Genomic DNA, 14,030 nt, shown 5'->3' on the forward strand with positions numbered 1-14,030 from the left:
CTGAGCAGGCTCCCGTGCCATCAAGAGGACCGTTTTAACAGTTCTGTTCCATATACTGTTATGAATGAATGAATGCAAAATGAAGGAATGTAAAAATGGAGCTGGTTTTCCATTTGAGCACACTGTGATATGCCTGGAAGGATAGTGCTGATTCACTCTGAAGCCTCTGTTAAGTAATGTTGTAGTGCAGTTTAATGGCCACAAGAGAGAGCTGAATGCTCTCTCTTCAGGCAAATCTGGCTGGTTTGTGTGTGTGTGTGTGTGTGTGTGTGTGTGTGTGTGTGTGTGTGTGTGTGTGTGTGTGTATATGACTCCCCCAGGAAAATTTTTGAATGGGGCTGGCAAAAAGAACATTGCTGAAGGGTACTTATTATTTCCTACACACTGTCGTTTTGTGTAGTATATATACTGTATAGGGCAGGACTGTTAGACACAAAATAAGGTGTTTTTCCAAATCTGAATCTCATCATCTTTATGAGACAGGCCATATGGCACACGTCATTTTGGAATAGATAGTCCGTCCTTCAGTGGCATCCTTGGCTGGCATTTTTTTTTTTTTTTTCATTCTTATAGCAGACACAGTTTTTTGGGGGGGAGATTATATTTGCCAGTATCACTGAAAACACCCTCAGTCTGAAGAGAAAGTATTAGAAAGGAAATTATTTATTGATCCCATGGCACTGGGTGTTTGTTTCCCTTAATTCAGTGCCTCAGTAAACACCCCATAGCACATTTAATAGCGTATATATCTTCTTGGTGTTTGCAACTTGTGGTGGCGCTAGGTTTTTAGCTTTCTATTTTTAGCTGCAGGTTCAATGACTATGAAATGTGCAAACACAGGGAGAAATGGCCCTGCCCGAGGGCTGCAGCCCCCAACCCCCTGCCTGCGCTCAGCCGTGAAGAGTTAAGCTGAAGGGAAGTAAGAGTGTGTGTGTGTGTAGATGGAGAGTCTTGGGCGGAATGGCTGCGGTGAAAGTGAACATACCTCCAGCTGTTACAGCTGCTTGACCTGTGTGTGTGTATCATTGTGCACACATGCATCTGTTGTGGTGTCTTTGCGTCTTTGTGGCCTGTTAGGGAATGAGAGATGTCCATCAGTGTGGGTTGAGCTCGCACTGTTTGTGCTGCATCCCTAGACAGACTGTTAGCAGCCTCATACTGCCAGTGTGACTGAAGACAGAAAGAAAGCGTCATGAATGAAACAGCATGTTTCTGTTACTGTCACGTATCTGAGGCTGGGATGCTGCATGATTAGATTTTTCATGGAATTTTGGTTGTTTCTAAGATCTGAGAGATTGGAGAATTTAGAGTAGTGTCACATAATGCTAAATCCCATTTCAGCCGAGATGTTGTTAGCTTAGGCTACTCTTTCCTGCAAAGAAAAACCTTATAGCTCACATCCCACATGTTTCTCTATCAGTTCATAAAACTCTTTAACCTCTTGGACCCACGTAGCCCTTTCAAATCCCTTTGGATAATCTCCAAATGTACTGTCATCAAGCTCAAAACAAGGCTGTTTTTATTTTGCAGTTCATGTAATGTTTTGGACGTATGAGGATTCAGCCCGGCAGTGACATTTTCCTTACTTTTGCTTTTCCTGCCTAATGCACTGTATAAACATCCATTTTCATTCTGACTCTGTTCCAAAGTGCAAATCAAATCCAAGTATTGATGTCTGGAGCTCAGTGTGCTCAACATTTACTGGGCCCATGCACGTTTTTGTTGGCCCATTTTCTTTCTTTCTGTCTGTCTTTCTTTCTTTCTTTTTTTTTTTGAATACTAATATGCGATTATGTATTCATTGGTGAGATAAAAGAGCTCGACATGTGGAGTCCAAGGACTGAGAACATGGTTAATTATTATTGGCAGACTGGAGAAGTGCACAGAAACTGACTCTTGTCTCACTATGTTAATTGTAGTGTGGAGGAGTAAGTATGTCGGTCATAGGTGCGGTTTTGTGTGAAGGACTGTGCTGTTTGAGGGAGAGGGCAGATTTCAGTAATGCGTGTTATTTATTTATTTTACAGTATTTCTTATTAGGATACATACAGTGATGTGTAAAGATAAAAGCCCCCAATTGAAGGGGTTGATGTGAAAACCCTCTAATAGGTGGAAACCTATTAGTTAGTATTGATCCGATTGTGAAAACTATAACAAACTGGTTGAGGTGAGGTTAAATGAGAGGCCTTGCACATTGCGAGGGTGTAGCTTGTGGTGCACGGATGCAGGTAAAATAATATAAAACTCCTCTAAATATATAAACATTTTGTAACAAGATATCACTGATCCCAGCCTCTCCTCTTCAGTATGTTACTGCTCCAGGGTGTGACCACGCTGCTTCCTTTGCTCAGTGCTGAATAGGGAAATCTTTCACGGGACAAAAAAATAAAAAAAATAAAATAAATAAATAAATCAGATTCTTGGATTTGAAGTTGTCTGTATGTGCCCATCCACCACCCCCACAGCCTACCACTTTCTGTATTACACCTTACTATGCACACCATCTTCAGCCTTATACGTGCACCCGTCATATTTGTTAAACCCAGTATATGTGTATAGGACCAGTAATCATTTCTTATTCATTTTAGCAAATCTATCTGTATGATTTTTGTTATATTTGTTCTAATTTGAACACTTTGTAGTGGTTGTGTCTGTTTCCAGTTGTGCTCTCCATGTGATAATTCCACTTTGAGGTAAATTCCTCAGACCTATTTTCATTTCAAGACATAATGTTAATCAAATTACAGTTTGTGTGCATACATGTGTACGTATGTACATGTGTGTAACTTCCAGGTACAGTATGTGATGTGTGGCTGATTAGCGGGAAAACTGGCCTCACTGGCTCCTGGGTTTTTTGCTGATGACTCATGGTTCACTGCAGAGCTCTCACCATGACCCCAGTTAAAGAGGCAGCCATGGCCTCACTGGCTACTCTCCTCTGGGACACATAAAGCACAATTTGTAGCCTCTCTGCTTCCATTGTGTGTCAGCACAGTTATAGCCTATCTGTAACATTGATGGCTGGTCATAAATGCCTCATGTGTCAATATCATACAGGCCAGTACATGCTGCCTGCGGAGTGATGGCTGAGCTTCTTTTTTTTTTTTTCCCCCTTTGCTCTACATTTCAAATGTAACTAAAATAATTCATCATTGCTAGCTGGCATCTTTAAAACACCCACAGTGTAAAGTAAAGCAGGCCACAGCTCCTGTGTTTCCATGCTCTAAGGTAGATATAAAAAGCACAGACTCACTATGCTGCTTGTTTCAGTGGTGCTACATCCCTGAGAGGAAAATCCTTGACAGTACTAATCCATAACAGAACCAAGGATGACAACCTTTGGAACATCAGAACACACAACATCTACTTAGAGCTGTCCAAGTGTCAGTCTTCATTGTCTTACAAACTTCCTTCTTTTTCTTCTGTATTGTGTCGTGGCACTTTGACTAACCAATTACAGCCTAGCCTGACAGAAAAAAGCTTTGCACACGTGGTTACTTATGATTCCAAATGTCAATTTGATCTTCCTGCTTGCTCACACATGCACAGGAGAGATACATGCTGCTCAGGACTCGATGGGTATTGAGGACAGATACTGACTGCCAGATGCACTGTAGTTGTTGCTGCTATCAGGCTGCTTTTATGAAGAGGATGTAGACAGGTGCCAGCTGGGAGCTCCATGAGGAGGTTTATGAAATCCCTCCCAGATTTTGTACAAGCGCCACGACCAACCAGTAAGCCACCAGCTCAGAGACAAGGTCTCTCACTGACTGCCCACCCATGAACACTGATGGGACTGAAACTTGAGTTGTGTAATTGGCAGACTGCTTTTTCTTCTACTCCACCCTGCCACCCCATCATTTTTTTTTCTCCGTGTGAGAGTGCAGACTTTACATCTCATGCTACAGGTTGCCGACCCCTTTGATCGTTGTTTCTTCCACAGTGGTTCCTACGCTGTATCACCCTGAGCTTCAGGTCCTGCCAACCACTGAGATAAGAAGCTCTGGTTTAGGCTTTGGTCGCAAATCCAGCCTTTGAACCACTACAGCCAGTAACTGTACAGACCAACACAGTTTGAGCAAGTTCAACATGTCAGTCAATTTTTATTTGATTCAATGCTTACTTGAAAAAAAAAAATGGTGAGCTGCAGACCAAGTGATGGTGGGTGAGGCAGCATTCAGGTCGTGCTCACACTAATAACAGTAATGCACTGACTCAGCACTGGGACTGTAAAGGCGGGGAGTGTGGTGGGGGGCTGCAGTAGCTCTTGGCTGCCCTACTGGCTGTCTGGCCTGTCAATCATTTGGCAAGTTCCGAGTCTTCTCAGGCATACTTAGAAATCACTTAAAGTTGCTGAGCGTTAACGAGGCAGGTGTGGTCACCTGGAGCAGGCCAAACGGAGATTCATGTTTCACAGTAACAGATATCAGCTGAGGCAGTTTTTACAAATAAAACCATTCTCCACAAAAAGACTTCAGACAGAATGCTGAGCTTTACCATGTAATGCACATGTTTGTCTGTGTATGTGTGTGTGTAGCGATCAGGGCTCCTGTCTGCTCCTGGATTTATGAGGCTAATGTGGTGAGCTGGCTGCTGGGGCTGCAGCATAGAGCAGATAAAGGCACAACATCACGGAGTAGTAAAAACATCCACTCTCCAGTCCTTGTAGAGCATAACAGACAGAAAATGTTGCAAGTCTTTACTCTTTATCTTACCATTACCCTCAATTGCATTATCTGTACTTACTGTTCTTTCATTAAGATGTGAGTAATCTCTGTAATCATGAGACGTGTGGGATCTACACTGGTGCAGCTTGCTAACCAGAAACAAGAGTTTAATAGTTAAGTAGTGCATCATAACAAGTAAGAAAACTAAGAGATCTACAGGGATTATCTGGGCTCACAGACTCAAATTCTGATAAACAGAACCAATATGATTTTACCTTTCACTGATATCAAAGACTGCTGCATGTGTAAAATACCTCATCATTCACCCCATCAACATGAACTATTGTCGCTGTGGGGTGAAAACTCCAAATTTGTTGATTTCTTTGCGAGTTTCAACTCCTTGTCCAATCTAATTAGTCACACCTAGTTTCTGAAAAATTGGCATTTTGGATGTAAAAAGATTTTCACCCAGCAACAGCGATATGCCTCACAGCTATGTTACAGCTTTACATAACACAAACACCCAAATCACTCCATTACAGCTCATCATAGGTTATATAAGACAACCTCTGCCTGTCAATCACAGCTCCAAACTATTAACACCCCCTTTTTTCTGCCCCCCCAGGTAATGTGGGTATGCAACTTGTGCCGAAAACAACAAGAAATCCTCACCAAATCGGGGGCGTGGTTCTACGGCTCGGGGCCTGGTCAGGTGCGGGGCGTGTTTGAGGGCGGGCCGCAGGGGAAGAAGGCCAAACTGCAGGACCCGTCCCTGTACCCCTACCAGGGAGCCTCAGGGGACTTGACACCAGCGTCAGACAGAAGCAGACCTCACGGCGGGCTCCTGCCCAGACAGGCGTCCCTTGACAACGGTTCGGGGCTGAGGTACTCCGTGCCTGGCGACGCACCCATAGACAGGTCAGTTGTGTGTGTGAAAAAAGAAGCATGCGTCTGCTCTGTGCTCCATATGAGTTACACTGGGTTGTTTTTATGAGTGTGTAAAGTCAAGCAGGTTGTTAGAATGGGGAATAATGCATCACAGACGTAAAGGACTTGCATATGAAGGTGCACAGCTGTAATTGCACAAGAGCCATTTAGCATTAGTAGTAAGACATGTAGCCATTGTTTGAGTAGCGCAGAACAATGATTCAAGCCCGGCATGAGAGCAATGTGTCCTAGCAAGCCAGTCAAGGTCCCATATAAAACGACTTGTACATGGAGCCCATGAGGCCTATAAAGGAGACAGAGACACAGATACTGTATCTGGCACTAACTCAACAATTCTACAACAGTCATCCACCCACTCACTCTCTCTCTGCTTCACACACACACACTCACACACACGCACAGCAACCAGCACATATCAACACAGATGGTTTGAGCCAATGTCAGCTAGGATGGGGTGCTGGGAGGTGAAGGGTGTTTGCAAGAATATATACCGTCTCTGCCTTTGAAGAAACAGCGTTTTTTAAGACTCAAATAACGGTTTTAGCATCAGGAATGTTTGTAGGCCAGTTCAGGCACAGCAAGGCTTGGAACTTAAGCATTATTAAGATGCTTTTGGAGTAGGAAAGCAAGAACAGGCCTAATTGCAATGCAGAACATTGTGTTCCATGTGTCACATGCACTAAATGCCCGCTCTGAGTAGCACACTCTCAGATGCTGACAACACGGACATGCTGTGCTTGTGAGTCTTATATCCAGTTACATATTTCTTGCTACTGGTGTCAAAGGAGGTAGTTACTTTGATGTCCACATGGGGGCTCCTTCCTCTGTCTTCTTCCAAAGGGAGCAAGCTTATAGTCAGTATCTACACACTCTCTTGAAATGTAAGGCAGAGAGTCGTTTCAGAAAACCTCTCTCATGTTCTTCTTTCCTGCTCAGATGTAAGGTGACTTGACCTTTTTTCAATGCATCCTTAGACTATACTTTAGCTACTCTCGACTCACATGTGGACATATACAAGATAATTAAGACTTTTCCCCTAGAATGTCTGATATTTTCTTCTGTTTGAGACAACAAGCCTGTCATCTGTAAAATGAAATGACTAAGGTCAAACTGGCAGCAGTGAAACTCTTGAAAGGAGCACGCCCCCTGTTTCTCTCCTGTGTTACAAAAAGGCTGTATCAGGTGTTGTTTTCCACAGCCCTTGGTCCATCACAGTAAGCACAGCCCACAGCCTAACACTTGTTTTTATCTCTGCACTGGCCCTCTTTGTCCACGAGATCAGACTTCCTGATGGGAAGACAGGAAATGTGGCCTATGAGTTGTGCCATCAGTTGGAAAGCAAACCCGGCAGGTGGCCTGAATCCAAAGGGAGGGTGGCTCTGAATTAGCTTTGAGACATTATATGTGTATATGTACATGCTGTGCATTCAAATACACATGACAGGAGTGGTGAACTGGGAAAGGAGGTGATCTCAATCCAGCCCATGACTTGTGTTTGCCTGTTTGTTCGCATTCCCTGCTGACCTTGTAAATGTATACAGGGTGTAGCACAGAGACAAACCAGCATGCACAAGCCTGTGCCCACAGTATGTTTGGAGACACATCTCATTAGTCCTGTGTCCTCTTTCTACCACTGCAACCTTGTATTTACTTCTAAATACACTCAGAGCCTGGAAAAATCGGAGAGCTTCTGGGGAAAATTGTTTAATTGCTTGATATTTTGCTCCAAATGGATGTTTTGATGGATATATCTAACATACCTGCCCATTAACCAACAGTGAGTGCTGGAGATAAGTGGCCATACAGTACTTTCAGTGCTTTCACAGCACTGTAATGAAGCTGCAGTGCAACTGTGACACATACTCTGAAGCATTGTTATAACTCCAAAATAGATGCATTTTTCTGCCCTGTCCTGGTAAAATTTTGTTCCTGTGCTATCTTTGTTAAATCTCTCATCTGTGGTGTTTTTTGACTCTGAACACACACTGTGCAGTTGTCCAATAAAGAGCAGGGCATCATCTGCACATGCAAATTGTCAAAGCTACTGCACTCTAAACTTTTCAGAGTGATGCAGGACAACAGTATTGTGTGTCTCAGTGTCTCAGTGTCACTGGAGTACATTGTCCATATTCTCTTCAAATGGCTGGCTGCTTTAAGGTGGTTTTAACAGATGATCATACTGACTGTAGATCAGACTATAGATCAGACTGCTGCAAGCGTTCAGTCATCCAGTTTCGTTCCGGTCCAGGCCCTTGCCGCTGTATGTTAATTGATTGCATGGCCAGAACTGTGGAGATGGTACCGGGGAGCCATTCTCGCTTTGGCATTGCCTACATTCACAGTGACACAACAGGAAACTGGCTGTCTGAAAATTCAAGGGGTAATGCTGATGATGGATAGCAGAGAGTCCATAAATAGAACTCCCACTGCATAAGCACCAAAACCCACTTTCATTAATCTTAAAGAATGTTTAAATTAACTCCCGGATCTGTTCTGCTGAAGAAAGGAGGGGAAAAAGCTGACAGTCTATTTATAAGGAGAAATAACTTGGGAAGGCTTCTAATTTATCTTGGTCTCCGAGGTGTCATTTGAATGAACACACAGATATGCTGGGACAGCTGCAGTTTTGGGTGAGGCTGATGAAACAACAATGATTACACTGAGATTGGAACATACTCACTGGTGGAATTTCTTCAGATTCTGCATTTTTTTTAACACATTCAGCCGGGCAGCAGAGCCGCTCAGCCTGCCAAAAAATGTTAGAAGAGGAACACACTGGGCCTGGACTGGCCCTTTAACATCCAGCCCAACCCGGGCCACGATAGAGCCGCTGTGCCGCTAAGGTAAAAATATTGATGTTTGACTTTATTTCTACTTTTTAAGTAAGTTGATTTGGATGATAAGATTGGCAGGTGAACTTATTTGGAACTCGCTGCTTGTATAGTGGCCCCGTGCAGCTGGTTTCTCATCCCCAGATCTCACCAACAGGTATTTTTCACAGAAGACATTTCGCCATGTCGCAGTAGGAAAAGCGCAGGAGTAAATAATACAATTAATGATGGCTGAATTCCATTTAGCTGCCTCAGTTGTCAGGGTCCTTGGCACGCTGTCACACTGGCATGGTTTGCTGGGACACTTGAATGAAACAGAGACATCGTTAATGTTATTAACAACACCTGTGCTTGTCATACCATCACAAGTCTGCTGAGTGAAAGGCCTCTTCCTGCCTCTTATTTTCATATTTTCACAGCCTGCTCATGTGTTGCAAAGAATTTTCCTTCCACTGTAGACTGTTCAAATTGATGCTACTTGTCATGTAAAGGTTTTCAGTGTCTTTGAACATTTTGCGCTGAGGGGCTAATTTTGAATTTTGGTAAGGATGCAGTTAACCTGGGAAGGGACAATTGATTACAATGCTTCATATAAGAGGCCGGACAGCAATGGATGGCATTTTAACTATGGGATTTCATGGTAGTTATGCAGAAGTGCAGAGATAGAGATCTGTGGGCCATCATCATCACCGTAATAATGTTATCACAATCATATCATCGTTCTATACAACACATGCAGTTGTCTTGCATTCTATTGATACAAGACTGCGTTACTGTAATAAGTAACTACTGAATAGCTGCTTATTTGTAGGGTTCTTATGCTTTATCTCCTCGATATTGAAGATCTTACACACAGACTGGTCATCTTCTTGCGAAGGCAATGGTCCTTTATACTTACATATAGAAGAGCACATGTATAGAAAACCTTCAGAAAGGGTCACGATGGCTTTGCGTTTGAGTGGTTCCACAAAGGCTTATTGTTGTCCTGTAATCATATCAAAAGCTTTGCATCTGCAGCTTTAAGGAGCCTCTTGATCCTCAATGGATTCGTTTTAGCTAATTTTGACTCTTTACAGTTACATGCGGAGGCACTGAGTGAAAAAAAAAAGGAATCAATAAATAAGTAACCTCCCGGGAACCCCCCCCCCCCCCTTTTTTTTGTGTGCCCTTTCCTCGCAGGCAGACACTCTCCCTTTCAGAGGTATGAGGACTGTCCTCTGTCATTAGTGATGAGGAGCTGATGCTCTTAAGTCACATATGGAATAAAAGGGGGGGAAAAACCCGACGACAGCGTCGCCCCTCTGTGTTGTACTGAGGTCTATCTGCTGCTGTGCGAGTCCCACCGAGTGCATGGCAAAGGATGGAGAGATATGGCAAAGAATGCGCTTGATTGCATATCAGCTCCGTAGTGTGTGTGTGTGTGTGTGTGTGTGTGTGTGTTAGGGCGAGTTTGTGCTCTTCATAGGCGACGGGAAATATGAGTTGAATGTGAGGCAGCAGCTGATGCGCCGGTAAGGGATGCTGCTGCTGCTGCTGCTGCTGGCTGGCGTGTAGGATGCTTCCCCGCTTCTCTTCTCCTCCGGGCGCTCCTTCGCCTCTTCCTGCACACCGAGAAGAGATTTTTCCCACAGCGAGAAGAAGAAAAGGCTCGTTACAAGCACCGGCACTACCTCATCTTTCTCACTTCAAGTCCGAAGCATTATGACCGACGGATCCCGCCCGGAATGCGTCTTATTTAAGGACACTTTTTACCAGGAGCGGCAGGAGAAATATGGAACTTGATCGGCGTCTTTTCTGCGTTTAATGCGCCCCTGGAGATAATAATCACAAAATACTGAGGAGGTATATGTGTGGAGGGGGGCGTCCGGAGAGAGCGCAGGCTTTGGGATGTATTGTTGGTGAAAGGAAAAAGGGTGATCATTTATAAAAGGATAAAAGAAAACGGAGGGGGAAAATGCAGTTTGAGACATTGCGTCAGTTCTGTAGCTCGGTTTTATCACATTTCAACGGGGCTTTCTCGGCGCCTCAGAACATCTTGCAGACGGAGCTGTTCGAGCAGGCGTTGAGCAACATCGGGTGAGTGATTCCTTTGTAAAGAAATGCCCTGATTTATGAGGAAGGGCTTCCCCGTTGGTATGTCAAACGAGTAGCCTATTGGGGAGGTGGGGGGCGGGGGGGTTGTTGCGTTTATCGATCGGCAGCCAGCCTGCGTAATAACAACCTACAGTATAGTACTGTTACTGCTGCTGCAGATATTTCCTGGCTGGATGATGGGGCCGATCAGCGACGCTGCCGCGGTTTGCTGTGAGCGCGTGCGTGCGCGCACATGTACCACGTTTTTGGGGGTGGTGGGGGTTGGGGGTGGCGAAGACGAACCGTTTAGGTAGACTGTGGCCATGCCGAGGTGTGACTGTGCTGTGCGCGTAGCCGTGTATGTATGAGTGCGCGTATGCCCCAGCGCACCGCTGCTGCAGCATGTGTGCTGTGTAGCCTCTGCTGCTGCTGCTGTGCCTGAGAGGAGAACATGAGGGGGTGAGCAGGCTAAATGTACATTTTCAAAAGAGTCCAGAGCTGGAGACAGTGGACACGCACACACACACCACCCCCAACACACCCACACACAGTCGCACACCTACACACCCACATCTACCTAGACGCTCAAACACAGGCGTTATGTTTGGGCGAAAGTATACATAACAGAGCAGGTATGACGTACTTGATAAAATACTGTCTAAACTGCAGAAAGCCATCAAATGCATTAATAGAAATATTACCACTGAATTCTGAAATATGTCATAGCAAGACTTATAGAGCTTTGCTTTTCATTATTTGAAAAATGGAACATTTTACCACCCTGCCACCGAGCTACAGTGTGGCTGCAACACAAATTTACACCCATGTGGTATTATAAGCACAAAACATTTTTTTTTTTTCCTTGAAAAGAAGCGCTTCTGTGATGTCGAGAGAGAAGTTGGATCTCACTTAGATTCGTTGGAGCATATTATGATTAGTCTGCTAAATGCTCCGTTCCCCCATGGAGAGGCCCTGTTCATCTGGCCAAGCATGGCTGTTAGACAGATTATGCAGACTGCAGAAGGGCTTCAAACTTGCAAACGGACTCACGTTCCTGCAGCCTCAGGGACGAGAGAACACGCAGGCCTCTTATTTCTCGCCATAGGCGCAGGCTCCCTATCTCCACACCATGCACTGTCTGTCTCCGGGGACTGCGAGTCTTTCCCTCTTGTCCCCCACCCTACCGTCAGAAATAATTTACAGCATTGCTGGGCTCTCTGCCACCTCACATTACATGGCCAGAAAACTCAGCCACTGGAAGGGCTGAACAGGGGGCTCTGTGCCTGGAAACTGTGATCCAGCAATCATCACATCTGACTGATTAAATTGAACTTATTTTCCATCACTAGCCTTTTTTTTTTTTCTTCTCAGCAAATTCTCGAGTTTCTGAATGGTAGTCGACGACAGGACTACGCTGATCATTTCTACGCTAAGTTATTATTTTGTTGGAGATAGTTGGCTCATTGGCACAACTAACTGGTAGAGAGTGTCTTTGTTTTTAATACTGTTGAGGCCAGTGTCAGCCTGTGTCCACTCATTTCTGGGTCTGTAAGTAGTATCATGTAGCTCATTGGTACAAACAACAACGCAACTCAGCAAGCCAGTAGTATGTGCTGTTAGTAGTGGCTAGCCAGCTTGGCCATCCATTCGATCAGGGTTTTTTGTGTGTGAGTCTGTTTTTCTCCCTCTCTCTGTTTCTTGTCCAGGCCAGGGCTGCTAATGGGCTGTATGCTTTTAGATCCAGCCTCCATGTATTATGCATGTGTGCGTCAGCAGAGGTCCTAATGGGGTGTGGGGATCTGTTCTTAGAAGGCCTGAATGGTTTTGAATTGAGTGGTCACTACATTTAAACTGCACCCCCCCCCCCCCCACACACACACACACACACACTATGGCAGCTCTTTGTGCTTGCTTCCCTGAAATGCCTGATACCAAAGTGTGTCTGTTGTCAGACACAGAGGGGATGTTACTGAGTTTGTGGTACACATCATATAGTCTTTTCCCAGATGTGCCTTTTGCAAAGTGTGTGATAGTGTACGTGGGATATGAATATCTACATTTGCTTTTCTGCATAGATGCAATAGATAGATGCATAGATGCAAGTAGCACTGTCTTTCAAATCCAGCATGTTAAATAAAACCCAAATTGCTGCTGTTTAATGATTCCAAACGGGCCGCACAATCTTGGGTGTGATTTTAGTGAGTCATCCTCGTTCTCACAGCTGTTTACTTCGTCTCACGCTCTCATATATTGTCCTCCTGCAGTGACAGCGTATCTGCAGCTGTGCACTTGTGAATGTTATAGCTTATTTGTGCCGTACAAAGTGTACGGTCACAGATACGAGGAACACCAACTTGTTTGCACCGCCGTCAGTTCCACACTAAAGGTTCCTCTGAAGTGGAAACCCCCCGGCTTTCTCCCCCTCCCACACCCATACCCATCTTCTCACTTGTCCCCTCCAGCGCTGTGGTTGCCATAGTGATGAGGTGTAATGTTTGATCAATGGAAATGATGATGTATCCTCCCTGTCTGTTAATCCTGACGATGGCAGAATCTGATTAAAAGGACTGTGGAAGGCATGGAACCAGGGATGTTATTTCTCACAAAATTATATAAGGTGTAGTAAAAAAAAAAAAAAAAAGGAGGATGGAGCAAGTCACTTTTGATTTGCTGTATTGTAGATTTTCATCTCAAATCCTATTCTGATCTGTGAGACACCATTTTATTTAACTGCCTTCTGTATATACAGGCGTTGTCTGCTCTGACACGTTAACAATTTTCAGTCTGCTGTATACAATTACGGACACATTTGTACTTAAAAACATGCATTATCTGCATTATCTGAGAGTTAATCACCAAATACCATATATAGAGAATGACTGATGCAGTTAAAGCTGAATTTGAAACTTGAATTAGTGACCCCTTGAGCATCTTAGTGGTTTTGCACGAGACGACTTTACTTCCTCCCATTAGGCAGAGAGAATGTAAATGCATATACAGCACAGAAAAGGTTGCAGGAGTTGCTTTTCAGCACTGCATCTATAGCAGCTAATTTGTCTGTACCTGTCCTCGATTGGGCTAGTTAAACAGTGTGTGTTTGTAAGTGCAGTGGGCATCCTTTCATTGCCTGCCAGCAGAACAGTGTTACATAACAGACATGTAGCTTTTTGAGTTCTAGCAGCCAAAATAACTTGCTTTCCAAACCAGCTGCTGTGATGTTTAAAGGCAGCTGATTGGAGTGTTCGCTAGGAATATTAAAGGCTTCAGCTTCAGCTACATCTGATGCTGCGCTCACTAGAGGCATCTCAGGTGTGGACATCGTCTGATCACACCGGACACTTGTTTCCATACTCGTCTGTTTTGGTTCAGGTCTAATTGATGTGTAAATCCCAGTCCTGCATGTTTTGCACCAAATCATACTCTGGAGCAAATGGATTAAGCACACAGAGAGAGGCATATGCAATTTCCAATTTTACATTGATAACTTTATTTAATGATAGTAGTCAGATTG

At 44.3% G+C, this 14,030-nt stretch overlaps 1 protein-coding gene across 27 annotated transcripts in view; it reads left to right on the forward strand.

The window, feature by feature from the left end:
* rims2a (regulating synaptic membrane exocytosis 2a) overlaps positions 1–14,030 on the forward strand; it is a 135,088-nt gene that overhangs the window by 32,999 nt on the left and 88,059 nt on the right. For 20 of the 27 annotated variants that reach the window (XM_076736991.1, XM_076736964.1, XM_076736967.1 and 17 more), the window contains one exon: positions 5,293–5,585. In XM_076736991.1, coding sequence (XP_076593106.1) covers positions 5,293–5,585 — 293 coding nt within the window. Of the gene's footprint in view, positions 1–5,292; positions 5,586–9,883; positions 10,523–14,030 lie in introns of those variants that run through there. The other 7 variants (XM_076736979.1, XM_076736977.1, XM_076736980.1 and 4 more) reach the window with 4 other exon arrangements.

This window comes from Chaetodon auriga, chromosome 8 (assembly GCF_051107435.1).
Source record: "Chaetodon auriga isolate fChaAug3 chromosome 8, fChaAug3.hap1, whole genome shotgun sequence".
In the NCBI taxonomy this organism is placed as follows: Eukaryota; Metazoa; Chordata; class Actinopteri; order Chaetodontiformes; family Chaetodontidae; genus Chaetodon; species Chaetodon auriga.